Source organism: Microtus oregoni, unplaced genomic scaffold (assembly GCF_018167655.1).
Source record: "Microtus oregoni isolate MIOR12 unplaced genomic scaffold, Mior012 000022F_ref0000154, whole genome shotgun sequence".
Lineage (NCBI taxonomy): Eukaryota > Metazoa > Chordata > Mammalia > Rodentia > Cricetidae > Microtus > Microtus oregoni.
The window spans coordinates 26761959-26786648 of NW_024543081.1; the positions used below are offsets into that span (position 1 = coordinate 26761959).

The following is a 24690-nucleotide window of genomic DNA, read 5'->3' on the forward strand; positions in this document are numbered from 1 at the left end:
AGGATTGTTAATGACTAGAGATTGTTAATTCCTGTTATTTTTGGTTTTGTTAATAGTGGTGGTAGTGTGTGGGGGTTTCCCTTCTTTAGGTATTGCTGGTGTGAGATTATTTATTGCCTGTGTTTTCATGGATGTAGCTAACTTCCTTGGATTAGAAGTTCTGTCTAGTACTTTCTGTAGGGCTCAGTTTGTGGATAGGTATTGTTTAAATCTGGTTTTGTCATAGAATACTTTGTTTTCTCCATCTATGTTGATTGAAAATTTCTCTGGGTCTAGTAGTCTTGGCTAGTATCCATGATCTCTTAGAGTTTGCAAAATGTCTGTCCAAGACTTTCTGGCTTTTAGAGTATCCATTGAGAAGTCTGGTGTAATTCTGATAGGTCTGCCTTTATATACTACTTGGCCTTTTGCCTTTGCAGTTCTTACTATTCTTTCTTTATTCTGTATGTTTGGTGTTTTGATTATTATGTTGCAAGGGGACTTTTTTCTGGTCAAGTCTATTTGGCGTTCTGTAAGTTTCTTGTATCTTCATAGGCATGTCCTTCTTTATGTTAGACAAGGTTTCTTCTATAATTTTGGTAAATATATTTTCTATGCCTTTGAGATGGAATTCTTCTCCTTCTTCTATTCCTATTATTCTTAGGTTTGGCATTCTCTTAGTACCCCAGATCTCCTGGATGCTTTCTGTTAAGACCTTTCTTTAGATTTAACATTTTCTTTGACTGATGAATCTATTTCCTCTACTGGATCTTTAAGGCCTGAGATTCTCTCTTCCGATACTTGTATTCTGCTGGAGATCCTTGCATCTGTAGATACTGTTCATTTACCCATATTTTCATTTCCAGAATTCTCTTGGTTTGTGTTTTCTTTATTGCCTCTATTTCAGTTTTCAAGTTTTGAACTGTTTCCTTCACTTGTTTGAATGTTTTATTTTCCTTGACTTTCTTTACGTGATTTATTGATTTCTTACAATATTTCTTTGTCTTTCCCTCAATTTCTTTAAGGGACTTTTCATTTCCTCTTTAAGGGCCTCTATCATCTTTATAAAGTTATTTTTAAGGTCGTTTCTTCTGCTTCACCTGCATTGGGATGTTCAGGTCTTTCTGCTGTAGGATCACTGGGTTCTGGGGGTGCCATATTCCCCTTTATATTGTTTATTATATTCATAAACTGACTTTTACCCATCTGTTCTTCTAGCAGGTGTAGTTGATGCTTATGCCTATAGAGACTGTTTTTTTTAACTGATGTAGGTGGTGCTTGAGCCTATAGGGGCTACTGATGTTGCAGGGGATGGTTGGCTGAGGGGAGGATGATGAGGTCAGTGGGTTTGGGTTGCAGAGTGGGTCTGTGGGAACCAAGTTCAGTGGGTGACAGAAGGGCTGGTGCAGCCTGCTTGCTGGTCTCTCACCTGCTGCCCCCACAATATGCCTTCTTGCCACTCACCGCGCCCCCGTGTCTGTGCTCTGTGCGCTGGCACCCAGTTTGTGAGTTTCGGGCAAGGGGCCTGGAGGTTAAAATACACAGACACACACAGACAGAGAGACAGCGACACGGGTCATTCTTGAATTCCCAAGAATGACCCCTTTATTGTGTTCAGGGCCAGATTATATAGAGATAGCCACGCCCCAGCCAAACCCACCAGAAACCACTCTCCTGTCATCAGGAACTCCTGAAGGTCTCGTGCTCAGAGCAGCTGTAGGCACTCAGATCAGGGATTACAAGAAATTCAGGATCTGGGGTCTCACTGCTCCCAACGCTTCTTGAGGTTCATTTTCATCATTATAGAATGCTGCTGGTGATGGCATGAGATCACTTTAAAGATTGTACATCTGGACAAAGCCCTCAGCAAATGTAGCTCTCCTCCATAATGAGCTCCCTTCTTTTTCCTCCTCTTCTCTGGAGAGTTAAAGATGCCATTTCTTTCGGGCACCTAAAGTGTAGTCAGATCATAGTACTATGTGTAGCTCTGCCCAGTTGACAGTTTACCTAGGTTGGTCGAAGCTCTTCTGATGTAAGTAGAAAGAAAACAGCCCTCATTTTAGCAAGAAGGGCTAACTAGAATCATCAGGTCATAGCTTTGTATTGGTCTGACTGTAAGCATGTAATTAAAAACTGGTATCTTTAGAGAAACTAGTAGCTAATACTGAGTGTCCAGCATTAACCAGGCTTACCATTCCCTTCATGTGATCTTATGAACCATCTTTAGAGCACTGTAAATGCCTCCTCCTCCTTTCCATTAAATCTGTGAACAGAAGCTCAGAGGTTAGCAGCACTGTCCTAAGGCCCATGGCTAGTAAGTAGAAAAGTTTGGCCTTAGCTTCAGTGCATATTTCAATCCTCTCAGCAGGATTAAGGAAGCACATGGGCTAATGAAATTTCAATGTCTATCCCAGACTCAAAGAACGGATGCCCTACACCCCATAGTAACACGCTATGCCTTGCCCAAGTTAGTCTCTTCATGCAACCATTTGTTTAGAGTACACACCATTCTTATCATGTCACTATCACCTTCCATAGATTGATTAATATCTTTTAAAAGGAATCATTGAATGTGCTTAAACAGAAAGGAAAAATTCTAAAGCTTTACCTTTTACCATACAACTGTACCATTTCCTCTTGCCAGTTCAATCACAAGAAACGCCCTCAGTAGTCTGCTTGTTGACTGTTTTATTATTTGTCCACAGAATTATCAAACAGTAATAGTAGCTATTATTATTACTAAGAGGGTTTTATCTAAAATCAGTCTTGAATAGAAGCCTAGCATGAGGAATAGACTCCATCATGCTCCAACAGAAGAGAGCAAGTTTGGAGGGCCACACCCTCTCCCAATTATCCAGCACTAAGTCACCTCCGCAGTTCCTCTGGACTTTTAGATTCCTTGAGACAGCCACAGAGCTGTGAAGCAGGAACAGTGAGCTGTGTGCATAATGCAATAAGCACTTTTGAGCACAGATGATTCCTGTGTGCTAAGTGCTAAGGTGCCTGCCTTCAGGAGCTTCAAGTCACTGCGGAAGACAGAAGGTGCAGATGTTGAAGATACAGGAGAGCTGTGATCATTGGCCCTTCATCATGGCTGACTATACACAGCACAACACACCTGGATTCCTCTATGTAAGAGCTGAGCAGGTGCTGGCCTACTTCCTTTTTAACTCTGAGAAGACCCACAGATCTCCATCAAGAGCTGCTCTTGAAACACCGTATTGATGGGTCTTTGGAAAGAGGGTCTATGCTGTGCATTATCCGTTACTTTTGCATAGTTTTATTCTCAGCTGTATTCAAATCAAATCCCAGACAGAACAAAATAGAGGCAATGCAGTAAGGAAATATTAAGTGCCCTTATGACTTTCATCTTGTAGAAGAAAATGAAGATATCTCTCTTTTCATTAGGACACTCCAGTGCATTCCTGCATAGTGTTAATTACCTAATGACATTAGCACAGTGTGCTGTATAGTACACCCTTATATTCATCGCCGGAGCACTTTAACATCTGCTACCCCCTTTGAGGTTCACAGTAATGCAGGCACAGCCTCATTTCACAAGCAGCGAACCTCTAGGTCAGCCCAGGCTATCTTCCCAGGTGGTCATACCAGGCAGGCATTGTACTTTCTTGCAAAGAGTCTCTGCAGGGCTGGTTTAGTGCTGGAATCCTGCTTTCCAACTCTGTGGCTACACGAAAACTCACTTGCTTTCCTGACTGCAGCACCTTCATCTGCAACCAGAAAACAAGCTGTCCTTAGTATTCCAAGCACATAGTTTCTCTCCCCACCCCCACCCCCGCCTCTCTCTCTCTCTCTCTCTCTCTCTCTCTCTCTCTCTCTCTCTCTCTGTCTTTCTCTCTCCCACTTAATCTTAAATTGCAGGGCAACAGAGGAGTAAAATTTACCAAGGGAGTGTAGTCAATGAGATGGGCAGAGTAAGATGCAAACTCATTAGACTGCCGTTAGCACACATGATACTAACCCTTAAGCCATAGCAACAAGCATGTAATGAAAAAAATGTAAACATAGACAGATGGTTGATCAGCCAGAATAGTATAATTTAGGCTGAAATAATTGTGCTACATAAATTGCATTGGTTAAATGGTCATGCAATGTTTGTTTGCACCCGTTGAGATCTTATCCAAGAACAAGAGGTAGAATCTGTTGTCTCAGACCTAAGCATGTTTATCATAAATGTCCTCTGAGATCTTTTGTCCAGGAGCAGGTGAGGTCCCTGACCCTGTAATAAGGAAGAAGGAGAAGAACCAGCAGCTGAGGGTATTCAAACAACATTGCAGCCTTAAGAATAGGTAGCCTACAAGGTGTATCTGCTGTGGGAACAAGATGTGGGAAGCTCAATTGTGGAGAAAATTCTTAGCCTTGCTCAGAAATCCTCAGTTGGGAACTGTAACTGGGTGATTTCAGCAGGAATTCCCCAGTCATTTTTGCTAGATGTTGGAAGCACGCAATTGGGTATTTTGCTGCCTAGGTGCTGTTTGTTATCTGTTCTTTCACTCGAAAGCCTGACCTGTGGGGAACTCTCTCGGCTTTCCCCAGTGTTCTCAGCTGGGAGCTCCAACTGACTACCTTAAAGGGATTTCTCTGGGTGCTGTAAGAACCCAATATGATGATATTATCTAACTGCTACTTGCTAGCACTTCTTTTATTTATGCTTAGTAAACTCACTCTTCCGCGGTCAAAAGTCTATCTATAGAAGAATTTCCTTCAGACAGAACATATATTTATTTGGTTTGAATAGCAGATTTTTTTTCACTCACAATTCCTATCTGTTATGGTACAGTAGAAAATGGAAAGGAACAGTCCATTGTCCTGATCCAACTATCATAGATAAGAAACTCTATTTCATTACAGGCGCCCCATCCTTGTCCCCTGCCTCTTACTATCTAACCACCCCCTGTTACACAATGTTGCCCAGCCTTGGGAATACAAGTTGTATGGTAAATGTGTCAATTGAAATGAAGAGTGGCAGGCAATTAATGCTTGTTGAGAGAAAGGAAAACGGTCTCACCAGAGACAAATCCCTTCGGATAGGCTAACTAACTCTAAGACTCCATCTCTAAACACATGCGAGAAACACTAAATGAATGACACTTTAAAACATGTCTACAGTTCAAAATATTTTGTTCTCCCAGTTTTTAGTGAGAGCAGTGAATTTGAATATAAAACTTACAAGTTTTTATACAAATAGCCTTCAGGCTAGAATAGAGTTGCAGCGTAAGAAACCCTGAAAATATAACTAATTGAAAATGCATTTCAAATACCTCATCTGCCAGACACCAGAGTTGGTTTACACTATTGAGTAAGTGTAAACATATCTGTTTACTGTTGTGGTGGCATGATAGAGTGGGGGCTGCTTTTTGTTGTCTGTGCCTAGCATTGAAGGGATTGTACTAGTTCACATCCCTGACCCAGAAATAAAACTTGAGACTCTGAACTCAAAGTCGGGTTTCTAATGAATAATAAACAAAAAGAAATGTGTATTGCCATAAAGAAAAAAGAAAACTGTTAAGCCTAGCCATCATCAGTCAGACCACATAGAATCCGCAATACCATAAGGCCAAAGGTTCGAAGTTTAATTAATTTTATACTACCCAGCATTAAAGGCTATCAGAGCTATATCTGTATCTTGCAGAGATAGCTAGATCTCACAGACTCACAGTCTTGGCTGTCATGGAATTAACAAGTTAGAACAAAGTGGTGTGTAAGTCTGTCAGGTAAAATTTCTTCTACCTTAACATCCATCAGTTAGTCTTACAACCTCCTTAGAAGACCAGGCATTTTTATATCTTTAGTAAATGGGTTCATATTACGTCACCAAAGCTCTTTATTTTGAATATCATTCTAAGCTGAGTTGCAGATATTCTGTGCAAAGACTTAGATAAATTATATAGCTTTGGTTTGACAATAAGATTCCTTTACGTGGAAATATTTCCAAACTTCCACTTCCAAGTGTTCTCTTCAGAGCAATGGAGTCATTTAAAGGTTCTATGCTCTCTCTCTCTCTCTCTCTCTTTTATTTCTAAACCATCAGACTTGGTTTGAAGTTCAAATTTAGATGGTTTTTCTCAAGTATTTCCAAGAGGGAATATTAACGACAACATCTTATCACAAAAAATAAAAAAACTTACAGCACTTGTCTTTTTACCAGAGAAAAAGGAAAAACCTTTACCTTTGTTTGACAACTTTTTTAAAGTATTATTGAGGGAAAATAGCCATCATATATTTTTATAGCAATAAAAATTTCAATTTATGTATTCTTTTGAAATATCATATTCTACTCATTGAAATTCTGCAGAAATATCTTTTATCCATGAATTAGAATTATCTAAGTATTCTGAGAGTGAAAAAGAGATAAACACTTGTACCTGGAGAATGTCCAACCCTGACTACATCATCCTCTTTGCTCAGGCTCCTTCTTCAATGTCCACAAAAGACAACTCAATGTGGACCCTATACACTGCTAAATTGAATCTTAGTAAGCCCTTTCAAAGTTAAGACGTAAAAACATTGTAGGAAAGTCCAACATTTTTCCTGATTCTCCAGAAATGAATTAGATGGGTCCAGGGTTGTGAGTCCTATATTTCGGAGGCTATTACTTTAAGGAGTAAAAGAGAAAGAAAGTGTTTGAATCATAAAATTATGGGGTGATGCGATCATCTTTTTATTTGTAAGGAATAGCTGGAAGCCATATCCAACAGCAGAAGTGGGGACCTCAGGCTCTGTATGAAGCTTGATTGAAGGAGAGTGTTCGCAGAGGCTCGATGAGAAGAAAACCAAAACACTTCTGGTTGGGAATAGAACATGCACTGAAGTACAGTGCCCACAATCAATCTCTTTTATTCACAGTTAGGTACAAAAAGTGCTGGTGTCATTTCTAGAAACAAAGGTTATGAAATAAGCTTTGGGAGCAGGTTACTAAGAGCATTAAAATGGCTCAAATCTAAGGATTTTCAGACAAGAATAGAATTTTTTCAGTTATTGGGGACCTCAGAAAGCTTCATGGAAGAAGTGGCATTTGAATAAGTAAGAGGTAAATTTATGGAGTAGACAGTTCTGGTTCTGCCACCTCAGTCCAGTGATGGTTATCATGGCCTAATTTGTATGTCTCCATGTCTCCATTCATCTGTCAACAGGTATGTGAGATCCAGAACGAAGCATGATGTTGACATGAGAATTGGAATCCACTCAGGCTCCGTGCTATGTGGCGTGTTGGGTCTGAGGAAGTGGCAGTTTGATGTCTGGTCTTGGGATGTGGACATTGCAAACAAACTTGAATCTGGAGGGATCCCTGGGTAAGCAGAGCAAAGCCCTTTTGTTGCCTAACTTTTTCACTGTCTAATATTGTAATTCCAGGTTTTCTGTGTACAGAGTTCAAAGATAGAAATCTAGGAAGCCATTATTCAGGAGGTCAGATATTAAAGCAGCATACAGTACTGGCCTGAAAATTCTAAGGAAATTGCTCAGAGATGGCAAAGATGATGAGGCAGCGAGGCTGGTGAACTGCTTATGCCCATGCCCTGTGAAGCACTGTTTCTTTGACTTGTCTACATATTAGATTCACAGCCTGATAGAATACTCATGACCAGACCTGACGCTGGTTCATCTAAAGTGGAGTCTTTGCAGGATCAATTTTCAGTTTTTAAATCAGTTCTAATGGGCAGCCAAGATTAAAACCTCTTGACCGCCAATGTGTGCATGAGTGTAGGCTCCATTCCAAACTGTCAGTGCTTTCTTTGAAAACTCATCTGCCTTCCAGCTCTGGTTGGCAAGACTAGTTGGTACTGAACCTCCGGACACAGTAGTTTCCTAGACAGCAGAACTGAAGTAGTAACACAGATCTTTAGGGTTCACCCTCAGAATTTCCAAGTCTGTGTGTCTGGGTTGGGACCTAAGCAAAACACCTTTCTAACAAGGGTCTTAGTAACAGTGATATAACCAGTCTCAATATTATAAAGATTGTTGTTATTGAGGTTTTTTGTCAAGTGGCACAACATATGTAAAATCCTTCCTACATGCTCAGGAGCCTGTATGGCTGTGGTTGTAGTGGTTCATTATTCAGTCAAAAGATCCTAGAGAGATCCTGAAACAAAAGATCCTATCTCCCGCTAACACTGCTACCATAATAGGGCAGAATACATTCATTGTCCCTGGACCAGTCTTAGCATCTACAGAAGGAGAAAGAAAAACAAAAGGGGATAATAAAAAGAAAAGGGAAGAGACAAAGGCGGAGTGAGGAAAGAGAGAAAGGGAGGAGTAAGAAGGATATGATTGTTACCTGGGCTATGGCAGGAATCAAATCATATAAATAAATTCATGACAACAAACAACTCCCTTTCTACAGCAAAAAAAAATAGTATTGAGGTAAGGAAAACACTACAAGGTTGTTGGATTATATTTACTATCATAATGATCATGATTATGTTACAAGAAAATGTCAGGTTTACCTGGCAGGCATCACATGTGAGTACTCTCTGAGCACAGATTCAAGTCCTTAGAGGAAACAAAGTCACTGGACCATCGTGTCTGAAAATGCCTCCCTTCAAAACTCAGAGTAGCAGTGAAGACTTCCAAAAAGGAAACATCAGAACCCTAGTTTCTATCAAAGGCATCCCAATGTATAGTGATCAAAACCTTGATAGACGTATTGCTATGAAACGGAGGCTAAGATCCCTCTATCCACTAAAGATATAGCACTCACTTAACACAGGCAAGGATCCATCCCTCTGAACACAGTGCAGATTGATACAATGTAACATCCAGGTGAAATGCTGAGAGAAGCTGGTATTTCTTATGGTTATTTTAAAAAGGAAATCAGCCATCAGACTTGACAAAATTCTCCTAGGAAGTTCATTTTCCCTAAGAGAAAAAGGCAGTGCCTTTTAGTGTTTAAATCTTAACTTGATCTTAGAGAGCAGCTCAGGGCTCCTGATTTGTGGAATATGAGCTTCAGTGCTTCCAGGTAAAACGCTGTGGAAACATTTTGAATTCATCAAGCATGTGTCTCAAGAGAACCCAGGCTTTCTTGCATTTGCTTGATTATCTTGGAAGATGTGGAGAATGCCCCCTAAATGGGCAGAAATGTATCATCTGTGCTTTTGTTTGTTTCTGCGATGAACTATTCTTCCCAGAAAGCAGGAATTTGACAAATAGGTTAATTGGCCAGAGGAGGAAGGAGAGGATGTACTGAAAGTACAAGGCATTCTTTAAAATGCCTAAACTTAAAAATGAAAGAACTCTTCATAGTTTATTTGAATATATTGCTTCTGGAATCGCAAAACCCAAGCAAAGCATTATGCATCCACCATATTCATCCATTTACTCAGGGGAGCTTGGAGTCAGCTTAGCAAACAGTTAAGTCAAATCTGGAAGGAGGACACATTTAGCAAGTGTGCAATCACATGCTGAATTGAGAGAAATGACAAAGGCTTGAATAGCTGAAGGCAGCATGGGGGCCAATACTGAAGGCGTGTCTGACAATGTGCTGTGAATGGCAGAATCAGTGACAGAGGCCTCATTCAGATGTCAGCCTGCCTCCTGTGAGCCTTAAGAAGGCACGGGATATACCACAGTGAGATCACAATGGCATTTTTAAGAATATTCTAAATAATTCGAAGTCTGTGTTTTCATTGCTCCAGCGTTCTGTATAGCGTTTTGACTACTTTACACAAATCAGCCCTTGTAGACTCACAATGACATTGTGAGGCAGGTCTATGTCCTTGGTCATGTTTATGGGTGACAAATGGACTGAGAAAAGTTAAACAATTCTCCTCCAAGTCTTCTAGCTAGAAAATGGAAGAGTTAGAATTAGCAATCAAGAAGCAAAGTTCTCGATCATAATTCCCTTACTATTCTTCACACACCACAGTAAGTACCCGACTTAGACAACTTGAGAAGAGAAAATATCTTCCATCCAGATAAGGAATTACAGCCTGAGGCTTGTACAAATTGAGTCTGATCCTAATAAAGTCACATATTGTTTCATTTGAAAAAAAAAAGATGAAAGAAACTTGGACTGTGAGCTACATGAATTACTCAGTTTGTGAGTGAGCCTTGACCACCGACAGCTTGTGAATTCCATGTTATTCTCCGCTCCTCTGGATACATATTAGAGGGGAAATCACATCTTCCAGTAATTTTCTAAAAGAGATAATTCATGTATCCCTGTAGACATACAAAACTGCACCACATAAACGGGTTGGAGAAATAAGGTACAGATATGTAACATGTGAAGTGATTGGGCAAACTCTGAGACAGTGAGGAGGCCATGGTCTAAGATGATTTAACTTTAATCGAAATTCAAGAACATCTGCATCATTTGCTTTTCCAGGATAGCCAACACCATTGAAAGAAAGAGAGTGTGGACAGTAATAGGAAAAGCCAAAAGAGACTCTTCACTCTGCCTGGATACCCATCAGAGCCATTTGTGTGAGGTTATGGTGTCCTTAGATGAAGGATTTCTGGTTTTGTTTTTGCTTTTCCCAATGTTTCTGAGGGGGATAAATTTGTCCTTGAGAATGTCTTGTAGCAGTATCCTATGCCCACCCCTAACTGGGCAGCATGAGCTATTATAATGATCCCTTCTCTGTACACACAGGAGAATTCACATTTCCAAAGCCACCCTGGATTGCCTCAACGGTGACTACAATGTGGAAGAGGGCCACGGTAAAGAGAGGAATGAGTTCTTGAGGAAGCATAATATAGAGACCTATTTGATTAAACAGCCTGAGGAGAGCTTGCTATCATTGCCTGAAGACATAGTCAAGGAGTCGGTGAGCCCCTCAGACAGGAGGAACAGTGGGGCAGCCTTTCCAGAAGGATCCTGGAGCCCAGAACTGCCTTTCGACAACATCGTGGGCAAACAGAATGTAAGTCCTTCCTCCTTCTTCTGTTAGCAACAAGTCCCGGCCCGAGTGCATCTCCCACCAATAGCCTCAGACGAAAGCAATCCATCTTTAACCTTTTCTCTACTGAGCACCATAATTGAAAATGATCAAACAAATTTCCTCAGGACAAGATTAACCTATGTGTGCAGTTTTGGGAAAGGGCAGAAATACCACATTCCTGACACCCTCTTACTTTTTTATGCTATAAATAAAATGCCCTGTATCTACAGCAAAAAAGGCTCATATCAGAAAAGTCCAATGTCATTAAAAATGATTAAGCATATGAGAATGACCTCCTTTAGTCGGTAGTCCTGAGTCTTCCTCTGAGATTCAAAATCAGGAAGGTTGCCTTGATGGGGAAATAAAAGGGGCAACACTGGATGGTGCTGGGGCTGGGGGTGCTCTAGAGAAACATGCAGTTTTAAAACCACTGCTGTGATTCTAGTTTTCCATAGCATGAATTTGCTTCTTATATGAAGGAAACAGTTACAAAAACAATACAAAGGGAACAAATCATTAATAATCAGAATTACTTTTTAAAATTATTTATTCAGGTATCTGTATCACATTAATTCAGCTCTGAGAGCTACCGCAGAGATGAGGTTTGACCAGGCTCAGACCCCAGATGGAGAGCGCAAGTCCAGCCTGGAGCTCCCACTCAGAATATCTGATGAGCACTTTTCCTTTATCGTCGATACAAAGCACTTGCACTAAAAGTTATGTGAAATGGTCCAACTCTACCAGAATGTTAGAAGCAAGTGGGAAAACCCTGTGTTCAGGATTTATCTGTTTTGAACACGTTCCAAAGTCAAACAAAAGTTGAGAGTATTGTGTAGAACAAACCAACAGTATTCGGGTTTTATAAAGATATTAAAGGGTGGTTTCTATTTTTAGTTGTTTTGTTTTTTTGACAGAATTTCACTGGGTAGCCTCAGCTGGCCTGGATCTTGCTGTGTAGACCAGGCTGGCCTCCAACTCACAGAACTCTGCCTATCTCTACCTCCTGAGCGTTGGGATTAAAGTCGCACACCACCATGGTCCATGGTGATCTATCTTTTACACCCGAAGACCTGAACATTTCTCAGTAGCCCCTAGATTGGAGATACGTGTCTGTGAAAGCCACTTTAAATGGAACAGGTTAAATGCTGAAAGGCTTTGCTCTTTCTTGGAGAAAAGTGGGGCACTCTGAGGCCAGGTTAACTTTAATTCCCTTCCAGTTTTGTGGGAAGGAGTTATGAAACAATGCATGTGCCAGATTCTACCAAGAAAAACAGAAGACTGAATTGACCCAGCAAGCCTTGCAATGTTTACCCTTAGACGTTTACTATTCTCTTATGAGTATTTAATTTACCCACAAAATAGTATTATGCCTACACAGTTCATCAAGATTCCAGTGCCTACTACTTTTCACCCCTAAATTGACATGCATGTTACAATCTTCAATAAGTTAAAGAATGGTACATAAACCTTTTGGAGTGTATGCATGGCCAACTGAAAGTGTCCCTTCTGTTTCCTCTGCCTGTTGTGAGCTGGAGCCCAGGTGCTGCTTTTTATAGAGAAGGCTGTATCTGTATCCTTACCTTGACTTGCCTTGGTAATTTCATATTAAATTATCTTTCCTACTTGTTTTGATTTTTATCTTTCCGTTTGGTGAACTACATTCAAGCTAGTTGTGGAGAGTTGGAATAGTTCCTCATTGTTCTAATATCACCTTGCTTCTGCCCTTGCTGCTAATAACTGAGAACCAAGAAGGGAGAAATGGAGATGTGTGTTTTCATTTCATGGCTGACTGACCTGGGAAAATTTTTATGAGGAATTGAAACCTTTCTTTCTAATTTTCTAATTTGGATGACATCAAATGGTTACTATAGAAGATATCAAAATAGCCAATATATTTGTATTTTGTAGATTTTTCACAATGCCTTGGTTTTGCTTAGATAAAACTTATGCAACCCATCTTCTGTGGGAATAATTTCAATTTATGTTGACGTCTTAATACTAAAGAGCCAGGAAATGGGTACTGATCTCTGTGAATAAGCACGAGTCACTAATAACATGTTGGAAACTATTGAACCGATTAAAATTATCACAACCATTCAGAGTTTATACTTACACTTAACTCTAGAAATCAGTGAGCCATATGCTCAATTCAGAGACTTAATGTGTCACTGGAAGAGATCAAGATTGTCTGGCAGAGTCTACACCTTGCCAAAATACTCAATCAGTTCCACAAGACCCAGGCAATCTAGTGTTTGCAAAATATAGATAAACCATACTTAGGTTTTGTTGGGAATTTTCCAGCCAAATTGGCCAGATGTTTTGACTTTTTTTGATTCACAATGTGTGGTTAGTACTATTTATAATAATATTATATAACTATGTCAAATTCTGTGTTTGTGTATACAGCAGGTGTTCATGTTGCTAAATCCTCACATATCCATTCAATGGGGGTTAATTCAACATCTATTGTAATGCCAGCTATGGGGAGAAAGGAGAAAGAAAGAAAGAAAGAAAGAAAGAAAGAAAGAAAGAAAGAAAGAAAGAAAGAAAGGCGTAAGTCATAAACAATCCCACACCAGTTTGGAATTATGATTAATAGGGTGGTATTTATTTAAAGGGGAAAAAACTTACAGATCACCATCCCAGACTACAGCCCTCTGCGCAACCAGGAAAAAGTCTAGTCGCCGGAAACGGAAAACGGAGCAGGAAGCAAAAAGAGTGTGAGGAGGGAAGTGGCCGCTTTTTTAAAGAGAGAGACCACTCCCCAATGGGCTGGTATCTCAGCAGCTATTGGCTGGAGGAGCGGAAGGACCTTCCACAACAAAGAAAGAAAGAAAGAAAGAAAGAAAGAAAGAAAGAAAGAAAGAAAGAAAGAAAAAGTTTAAAATGTTTTAGAGATAAAGTCAGTAAGCGTTTCGTATATTTCAGGAAAATCCACATCTGTTTTTCTCACCGTTATTTGGTAAGATAATATCTGATAAATCACATGGTGTGATTAATCGGTTCAGTAGACTAATGAAATGGTAACCATGGATAGTGAAGGAGGCAAAGTTGGGAAGTGAGAAAAGCAGACCTTGAGGAATACTGTTAGAATTCCCATGAGGAGGCAGCTAAAGCAGCAAAGCAATCAGGAGCCATCGGGGAGCACCATATCGTGGAGACTCAGAGTTGAGCATTCTCAAGTGAGGGACCATCAGCAAACCAAAGATAACCAGCTGTTCCAATAATGTGAGAAGTCAGAACCGCCCATTGGAATTGGACTGAAAAACATCACTGGCAAGATACATCACTGGTGAGAAGGAAAGTCAAAAGCCAGTGTCATAGTTGATTAGAGAGGAGCCCAGGCTTCTCAGAACTCCAATTCCTGCCCTCCTCCCTCCTTCCTTTTAATTTTAGTGATCTACCAGTGGCTGAGAGGAACGAGTGAAATTACTAAGATTGATCCCTCACCAACTGGTGAGTTTCCAAGTCCCCGTGTGCTTCATTTTGATGCTGGGCATGTTTTCTACTCCTGTCTGTCTATCCACATTCATTAAAATTGATTATTTGAGCCTGGCTGGGTGCTAACATACATGTTAATCTTCTGAGAACCAATGTTCTGCACCCTGAATCCACATTCATGCAAGTATTCTGCCCAGGGTCTTAAAGCCTGGTCTTGCTGGGTGTTGGCTCAAGCATCACTGGTTTCCACCACCACCAAGCCCTGGGTTCCTAAGTGTAGGAAAGTAAGAAAACCAGAAGACAATTGGACTGCTAGATTGCAGAAGTAGAAGCTCATGGACCAAAACACACTGAGTATTTTAAAAGAAGATGCACAAATCTGGGGACAAGGAAATCCCCGCCGAGGCTTGAAAGCCCATAATTACCGTGACTTAGCAGGTCAATTGTCTAGATTCACTACTAGAATCTAGTAGTGAAAACATAGGCTTGGTCTTTGTCTTCCAGGATTGTATATTTCAGTGGCCTGGGAGATGCATAGATTTACCAAAAGCTGTGAGTGGTATTTAAGAAATAAAGGTATGTGATGATTAGGAAGAAATATACCCTCTGCAGGGGGATTTTCAAAGAGGTCCTTCCTGAAGATTCCATCCGAGTGCTACAAGGACTCTCAATACAAATCACCAGGATAGAAGTATTTTCCAGGAGAAACAGCACAAAATCTCTGAGGAAAGGAACACTTTGTAGCTTACAGAAAGCCTTCATGGCCAACGCATGGTGAGCAGGGGAGGGATAGACTCCAGGAGAAAACCGGACAGATGAAAGGTTTGTCTCTCAAGCTTGTGCAGACTGTGTTTTATTCCCAGGGGGGAGATGTGGAGTTTTAAGCAGAGCAGTGGGGTGATCTGATTTAGACCTTTAAGAGAACACTAAGATTGCCTTCTGGTAAATGGATGGAAGGGGTTGGACTTGGACAAAATGTATGTAAAGCTCAAAATTTATAAGATAACAAGGGTGGACCTTTTACATTGCTGTTAAAAATTTTTGTGAAGAATATTAATAGCTTTAATTGAATTTTTATAGCAAGTAAAAGAGCAGGAAATATGGAGTTATGCTTTTAGGAGCTCCTCTTTGGAGTCTTAGATCTGTCTCCAATTAGTGTAGAAAGGTCACCTTCATACCATCCATCCATTTTACATGCAGGATGGCCTGAGATTCCATATAATAGTCTATGATTCCTCTGGCCTTTCAAAAGACTTACTTAAAGAAAATAAAAAACAGCAACAAAAATCCTACTATTGGTACTTCTAAAAACACACCTTAATCACTTCTACCCAACAGACTGACATTTTTAACTTGAAGTCAAATGTGTACATAATGGTGATACTAAGTAGAAATTGATTTTTTTTAATCCATACAACAGACAGAAAGAGAAAAGTGTCACTGTTTAGATTATAGGTAAATGGACCTTAGTGTTACATGCCTTCCATGTATGTAGACAGAGGCAAGAAGATCTCTGAGTTAGAAGGCAGTCTGAGCTACAGAGTGAGTTCTAGGACAGCGAGGGCTACATAGAGACTCCCCCAAAAAATCAGTTATAGTAAATATCCACAGGTCACTAGCATAGTTAAATCTCAAAGCAGCTTTACACAATCACAGATTTGACACTAGACTTACACACACACAAAAAGCATTTGTCATTGTGAACCCCCAATTAACTTCCTGAAGACTATGTACCAGAAGCCAGAGCTGGATTTAGAATGAAGCTAGGTATGACCCCCAAAACCATGTGTTTTCCATCGGACCCCAATTCCTCCTCCTCGGTCTATTCAGAGTTTTCACTGTCTACATTGTTTTTCAAGTCAGTCAATACTCTAAACTGTGTGTGTGTGTGTGTGTGTGTGTGTGTGTGTGTGTGTGTGTGTGTTCTGAGACAAATAGGTCACTGGCTCTGAAAAGCTATTTAGAATATTATGCCATAGCCCTAGGAATTGACCAGATGTAACCTTCTCCATTACCTAAGTAGCTAGCTGTTCATCACTTGACTATCTGCCTAGTAACAAGATCTTCAATCAACCATTCAATGTAGTTCCAGTTGGACTGGGTGATGTCGAGACCAAAAGAAAATGAAATGCTGAGAGAGGTGCTGGCTGGGCTGGCAGGGATGAGACAGATCGTCCCAAGGGTGCTGTGATTTGCGCAGGCCCCACTGGGTATTTTCTTAAGGTCCATTTTCTAAATCTTTTGGAAGAACAGGTAGAATTCTCATCCAATAGCTTCCCTGGTTAAAGTCTTCCTGCAGGCTGCTGATCATGCAGTTCCTCATGACAAACTGGTCCTAGCAGCGGTGAACTTTGTGATCTTCAGATAAATCTCTGTGGGTCCCAAAATGTGGCCAGAAAGTGACCCTTGATGAATAGAGCCTAAATGGAAACTCAGTAGAATGAAGGGATTGCCCTGATTTCTCCACCTACCAACTTGCTAAGGCACTTTGGCTAGCTACACTTCTCTCCACACCTCAACACATGCAGGCGTACAATGGCAAAGCTGAAACGGCTAAACCAGCAGTCAAGTCCATTGCTCTGGTCACCACAGGCACATGCCAGGGTCTGGGGCAGTATTGTATGAGCTATGACTACTTCAGAATCTTCCCTTCCAAATTCAAGGAGTCCATGACTCTTTAGGAAGTGACGAGGACACCTGCTATTCACAGTCATCAAGGGATAGAATAAGGGTCATCTTTAAACTGTAATCGTAAAACAATGTAAAAGAATTTGAAGGAAAAAATATTTCACGGCCAGAGTTTGAAACCATATTATATTAGCATTATGTATAGCTTGAATTTTGATTACATGGAGATAAGCACCTAATTATTGTCCCAAATGCAGTTATACTCTGTCTACTTTCAACGTTCTTCTTTAGCATGATCACTGTGTTCTTCTCAGGTAGCATCCCTAGGATTTAATCCTTTCCTTGTTTCTACTCCTTAATACTAACCTACAAACTAAGCATCAGGCCCTTTTCTGTACAAATACTTGCCCACAAGACAGGAACATGCTATGTTCAAACACATTTTAGCTATCACGTTCAAGAAGAGCAAGTCTCTCCCACCAAGACGCTCACTCGTTCATGCATTCATCAACTACCCATTGAGTAACTGCCCTTGGCTAGCTGAGGTGCTAGAGTGAGCACAGAGAAATGGAGACGGCTGCCCCAACGGTCAGGAACTTTTGGCTAAGGGCTGATTCTTGTGGACACCAGGCTCAGTGTGAGCATTGCTCTGATTATAGGGTACTGTAGTAAAGAACGGGAGACTGACCTGAGGCAATCAGAAAAAAAACCTTCCAAGGAAGTGATGTTTGAACTACGGGAGGAAGTAAGCCAGGAACAAGAAAGCATGGCAGCGAGGGAGAGAAAAGCAAATCTGCCCTCTTAGCCTGGCTTTCCATTGCTTCAAACCAAAGCACGGGATTCCCTTTCCCTGCACAGAAATTAGCCTCAAATTATTTCCACTGAAAACACTCAAAAGGTTGCACACTGATATTAAAAGGGAAGATGCTTTCCCGGGGTCTACTGTTTCTGCTCATCATCAATCTGTTCATCATTAATCTCATCATGCAGAAAATTGAAGGCAAATCTTTCTCTACGGACTATTTGTTTTTAATGATTTTAATGGTAGATTGGGTTTTGATGCTACCTGGATGAGACATCTATTGGGCTGGTGCTGAGAACATGGAAGACTTCAGGAAATTCCCTGTAGTTAAATCTATACTGTTTCAGTAAGCTGGCTTTTCCTGGGATAACCCCAGATTACCTTGAGCTTGACTCTGAAGACGGCTGCTGAGTTCGTTCAGGGAGTCATTAGAGGATCTGGTTTTTCACCCTGTTCAGAAAAGCAAGCTGGTTTGAAGGCTTTCATGGAGTGCTTAGTAGATTAAACAAGCAATTGGACTCATTAACTTTGACTAATTACCCTTCCTTCCCCCGAAGTTCTGGGGTAGATGTAAGCAAAAGAGATGACGTTAGATATATTGATGTGGCTCAAACAGAATGGCAGAACTAGAAACCTTTATTTAAGCTGACAAATGGAAAACATATACCCTGCGGTTACTTTCTAGGCATTACTGATGGGAATTTTTTTTTTATATTTATTTAAACCTTTTTTTTTTTTACTGCGAAAAGAAGAAAAAAAAACATAAACAAAAAACAAGTTTCCACCTCCTCCCAGCCTCCCATTTCCCTTCCCCTCCTCCCACCCTTCTCCCCCTCCTCCCACCCTTCTCCCCCTCCTCCCACCCTTCTCCCCCTCCCCCCACTCCTCTCCCCCTCCCTCTCCAGTCCACAGAGCAGTCCAGGTTCCCTGCCCTGTGGTAAGTCCTAGGTCCTCTCCGACCATATCTAGGAAGGTGAACATCCAAACTGGCTAGGCTCCCACAAAGCCAGCACATTAAGTAGGATCAAAACCCCCTGCCATTGTCCTTGGTGTCTCATCAGCCCTCATTGTTCGCCATGTTCAGAGAGTCCGGTTTTATCCCATGCTTTTTCGGTCACAGTCCAGCTGGCCTTGGTGTGCTCCCCGTAGATCAGCTCCTCTGTCTCAGTGGGTGGATGCACGCCTCGTGGTCCCGAATTCTTTGCTCATGTTCTCCCTCCTTCTGCTCCTCCTTGGGACCTTGGGAACTTTTTTTTTTCTTTTTTTTTTCTTTTTTTTTCTTTTTTTTCTTGGGAACTTTTTAAAGCAGGTCAAAAGGACTCTTCTTTCATCAAGGATGACTTAGTATTTGCATGTCACAAACTGTGGCCTGACAAATAGGAATCAGTGCTGATCATATGGTGGAATCTGTTTGTTTTCATTTTGTTTGATGGAAACCAGAGCCTGCAAACACTCCACCACTGAGTTACATCCTCAGCTTCCTCCTCCTCCTCCTCCTCCTCCTCCTCCTCCTCCTCTTCTTCTTCTTCTTCTTCTTCTTCTTCTTTTTTATGAGACAGGTCACACGAAGTTGGTCCTGTCAGCCTTAAGTTCACTCTATAATCCACGCTGGCCTTGAAGCTGTGATCTTCTTGCTTCAATCTCCTAAGTAGATGAGGTTTTCGAGTATAATGTTTTAAGCATATGGAAATATATCTGAAGAAAAACAGCATACCTGAATTTTTCACTTCCTAAATTTCCAAATTTGGGGCTAGAGAAGTGGCATTTGCTTTATATTGGTCCCAGCACCTACTTTTCCAATGCCTAGGATGACCCTGTCCATTATAAATTTTTTTTCATTAAGCTACATCCAATTGATTCCAAGCTTACATCATAAGGGATAGCTTCTAGTATTTTGACACAATGAAATTTGTTTCTATTAGATTTTTTTTCTTTGCAAACAAAACTGCACTGGTTGCTAATGACCTTTCCCCAGTTCTTCAGTGGTATGTCCCAGTTGCCATCTCTTACCAATACCACTGCTCTGCAACATCGAAATGTCTCATTGCCCTGGGGTAATCTAATTCCACCCAAGCACAGATACTGGATTTTTTTTTTTTTGTTAACATGTACAGCCTCATGGTGGCTGTTCGATGCATGCTTATTCTGAGTTGAGTAGGCCTCAATATGAAATTTCAGTGGCTTACCTCAGGAAAGTAGATGAGATTGGTGAATTATCTCTGGATTTTGTTTATGCTTTTATTTTATATAATAATTTTTCTCCTTCATTTCTTATTAAATGCTATATATTTGAATTCTATTTATTTTATATCAACCAATAATAAAATTTAATCCTTATCAATGTATGTGTGGGTTTGTAAATGACTCTGTGCAAAACTAGAAAATAAAAATAAACTCACCATCCTTGCTCATATGTGAAATAAAATAACCAATGAAAAACTAAAAACAATAATAATAATAATAAAGAGAGATATCAGCTCAGGAACAAGCACTGAGGATAGCAATAGCAACCATGAGAAGCTGGACTGATCAGACAGTTCTCATGGGAAGTGTGTACTAAGAACGCTACAGTGAGAGGAAGAAGACACAGCCAAAGTCCCAAACACTTTCAACCTAGGAGGTAGTTTCTTCTCATCTCCATTTTGTCCTGTTTCAAACTCTGTACCTCAAGCTCCAGAAGATCAGGCCTCCATGGGCATTCCCATATATGCTACTCACACGCATGCGTATATATGCACATATAAAAGTAAGAAATAAAACATTGATAACTACATTTGATTAGCATATTATATAATTGTACCTGAACAAATTATTCTAGTAGACATAAAACACCAAACATGAATCCTTTATCAGTAACTCAAACAAAACTTCTCTTCTTGAAGGAGATTAAAGTTTAGGGCACTTTTAAACTCCCCCTCCCCAATTTCTATTAAAAAAAAATAACACATATACATATAAACATGTACATGCTGGCACATTGACCTAAACTGCATTTTCTCATAGTATTGATATTTTTCAAAAACCAACGCATTTTATTTTGGAGTGGGAAGGATTGAGTAAATTGGGTCCTAGTCTGTATTCCACATTCACTTCCTGGGGTGAAAATTTCCAGGCTGTGGACACAAGATCATTTTGTCCATTGGATAGTGGTCACCTCTCCAGCCACAGCCGGACATATTGGCCCAAGGATTTCAGTGGTAGGGTCACTTGGGTTCACACTTGCCTGTGTCCCATAAACAAGCCATTATGTGCCCACTCCTCTCTCTCCCACTCTCAGCTGAGTCAGGAGTCCCTGTGCCTCCCTAAGTCTGACCCTGTCCCTACCTTTATTCTCCCCTAACCTGACATGAAGCCAGGACTGGGGCTGCCATATCTCTTGAATGCATTACCGTGGACACACTATTTTAAGATTGAAATTTCCATTAGCAATTGCACTTCCCATTGGGTGGCTTCAAATTGGTCACCTGTAAATGGATGTACCATGTTGTTTCGAGAAACCAGCAGAAGTTTCACAGCTACCTCGTTTTGTTAAAAAATAGCCCAGGGTGAAAGAACTCAAATGCAATCACATTTCCCCATTTGAGTGACAGAATCCGCAATCTAAGCAAGCTTCTCAGACAGGAGAGGATCAATGTAAGAAGACATTTGTTCATAATTGTGATTGCTGGGGTAACTGGACAAGGGATTGGAAACTAGGGCTCAGATGCTGAAGGTTTGCTTTTTGGACTCTGTCTACTGTTCTGAAACTTCTACCCAGACATCTGAAATTTTGGTTGCTGGTGAAGGCTCAGCCACAGCTGACAAACTGTGCATATCCCATCGCAAATAAAAAATGAAGACCAGTATCCCCGCTCCCCAAACCGTGACCCAATAATATGAGCTGAACAGCAAGGGTGAGGCATTGGGCACCATCTAGAGCACACAAGGAAAAGACAGGGAGTTTTTGCTTAAATGTTCCTGGGTTTAAGTCCCCAAATACAAAAGCTGTTTTAATGGTGCCATTCAATCATACTAGCTAAAGGTCAAGAGTAAGCTCATAAGATGCAAATTAGTACAAAATTAGTAAACGCCTCCTGCATGATCAGCCAATGGTAGGGATGCCTTGCTGCTCGTGTGTTATTTTCTTCATCTGGGAGAGCTTGAAATTGCAACACAGAAGATGACAAAGGACATCCAAAGACTTTTGGTTGCAAAGAACTTTCTGTCCCCATCACATCATCATTCAGACCATATCTGGAAACCCTGAATTCTTCCCTAAGGTGAGATTTATCAGTGGCCCAGATTGCCTGCACCCAGAACTGACACCATTCACACATCTCTGGACATTGGAAACTAGCTACAGACAGAAGTAGAATCCTCTGATAGGCTTCTGAGAAAATTCTGGACTCTTAATTCAGAAAATAGAGGGGCCATTCAGACCCTAGTTATTTCATTTCCTGGCGTATAAGCTATAAGACCATATGAATTACATAAAGGCTCTTCTGGACCAGAATACTGGGACTTCCTCCCACAAGAAGACCTCATTAGACATTGCTTTAGCTTTGTGTGGAGAGCAAATCTTACTGCTGTAAGTACTATGAGAAAGTAAATCAGATTCTTACCTTAAAAAATGCATAAACACATTATTTGGATGTGATACTTCATTTTCTCTTCATGAAAACAAGGAAAATTGTGTCATTGACTATTGAGCCTTGCTTGTAGGGACTGGTTCAAATTTCTATAGATCTCATTCCCATAAAAGGGGACAATACTACATTCATGTTTTGGAGACTTTATGTGGATATTTTAGGAAATGTCACCCAAGTTGATGATTCTCTAAATGCTACTCTGTGCCTTCTCAAAAAAAAAATATCAACTCACATTTGAAGAAATCTGTGCTTCTCATCCCTAGATTTAGGGAAAACATAATTCTATCTTTTCCAAACAGGGCAACATTCTCCCTGAACTCTCAAATCCAGAGTGCTAAAACTATCCCAAGAGTTTTCTTAAAAAGAAAAATGGTAATTATTTAAGGAAGTTAATATGCAAATTAGTATGATTCACTTCCTACCATATGTATATGGTATAACACCACTGTGTGCCCTTTTACTATATGATTATCACCCACCAAAAAGACAAATTAAACTTTTGTAAAGGAAAAGCCTCCTCTTATGATTGAATTTGTATTTTAACAAACGATATAGAAAATGAATTGTATTACTGTATGTACATGGGATGTTCCTATCCAGTCCAAATATTATTCTTGCATTCTTTAGGACCAAGGACAATACATAAGAACTTGAAAGGTTTTCTTTTCCACAGACCAAGCACTTTGGACAACAGGCAAATGGAATGACAGATGCTCAAGGCCAGGCATAAGATATGCCCCAAAGGTGATGGAAGGGTGGTCCAAAAACCAGCTAAACCAGACTTTGATCATCCTACTTCTCAGTGCAGACTCGTCTGGAACTGGAAATAAGCAGACTTTGAGAACTGACAGGCTTCAGGTCAAGTGGGAGAAGCTTTGGTGAAGTCCTGGTTTGCTGACTGTGTTATCCTCTATAGGTTTATCCAAATCAGCAGTGAGCTGTCCCTAAGCCATACCCACTTGTAACTGGATATCGAGGATACCACAATTACCTAATAGTGGAGCAAAAAAACTATAGAATCCTTTCCCTCGCTTAACCTTCTTAAGCAAATCAGCTAAAGGGACTTGCTTGAGCTGAAGTTTGTCAGGGCTCGGTTCCAGAAAAGACTCAAAGTTATCACTTTTGGACTTCTCTAGTAGCACTGGGAGATGTAGTCTGAAAGGCAGTCTCTGAAGTCCCAGAATGCAAAGGAGACCTCATACTGAGAGGCACCACAGGGATGCTTTTATGCTTTAAAATTTAAAGGTTTTTGCTCTTCACTGTAATGTCAGCTGTCATGGTAGTAGTGTCATTTATTTCATGATGATCTGGTGGCCAAAAACCAGAAGCAAAGCTCAGAAAATATGATTTTTATTTAGCAAGGCTTGGTACAGAGGATCTTTCAAAATTTAGAGTTACGTTGGAGGAAAATGAGAAATGATAACATGGCACTTAATAATAAAGACCAGTGACACTTCCCTAGAGGTAATCTTGACATAGACACCCTTACATCCATCCACTCTGTTGTTCATTCAATGCATACTTATTAAAAACCTAGCAAACACATCAAGTGATAGAAACTTGGTCATACATGGGGCACTGTGCCTTATTTCAAGGAGATCAGAGACTAATGAACAAGCACACACATGCTCAAGAAACAAGTTCTCTGCTAAGGACAATGTATGCTCAGAATACACTCCCAGAAGGTGACTATGTCTGATTTCATTTTGAAAGAAGATGAAGAACATGTGTGCGCTCAGGACGGAACAGGGCAGAAGCCTAAAGTCTTGTGTCTACTGATCTCATGCATGCTTCTACCTCACTCATATATATTAGGAGATCTAAGTACATAGCTTTTTGAACAAACATGTACTGAGCAACTATAAAATATGAGGCATTGTCACGGGTAACTGCCAATACAAAAAGACCAAATCTCCTGCCTCAATGTAGCTAGAGAGAGATGCAAAAGGAAGCAAATATTAGGTTCTTATTTCCTGGCCAACTGGTCTACAGAACCATAGTATCATGCAGAACCCTGTTGTTTGTGTGTGTGTATGTGTGCTTCTTGGAACATGGTGGGAAAGAGTGAAGTGGAAGGCTTTGGTCCTGAGACTGCGTGAGTTGACTTGAAGAACCGGCAGTAATGCTGCGAAGGATGTGCCTAGATTTACTCTCTTGCCTCATCACTCTGTGTCTCCTTTATGTTTCTGCCAATTCCCCTCCTTCCTGTCAGTCTGTGTCCCAGATTTGTAACTTTTTGGTTTTGTTGTGTGATCTACTTAGATTAACTTGTATTATGTGTGTAACTGTAGGATTATAACTACACATG

The 24690-nt window shown here is 40.5% G+C and overlaps 1 protein-coding gene across 3 annotated transcripts in view; it reads left to right on the forward strand.

Annotated features, from left to right (window-relative positions):
- Nucleotides 1–24690, forward strand: part of Adcy8 (adenylate cyclase 8) — a 206341-nt gene that overhangs the window by 104949 nt on the left and 76702 nt on the right. For all 3 annotated transcript variants that reach the window (XM_041672606.1, XM_041672605.1, XM_041672607.1), the window contains exons 6-7: nucleotides 7134–7292; nucleotides 10595–10865. In XM_041672606.1, coding sequence (XP_041528540.1) covers nucleotides 7134–7292; nucleotides 10595–10865 — 430 coding nt within the window. The remainder of the gene's footprint in view (nucleotides 1–7133; nucleotides 7293–10594; nucleotides 10866–24690) is intronic.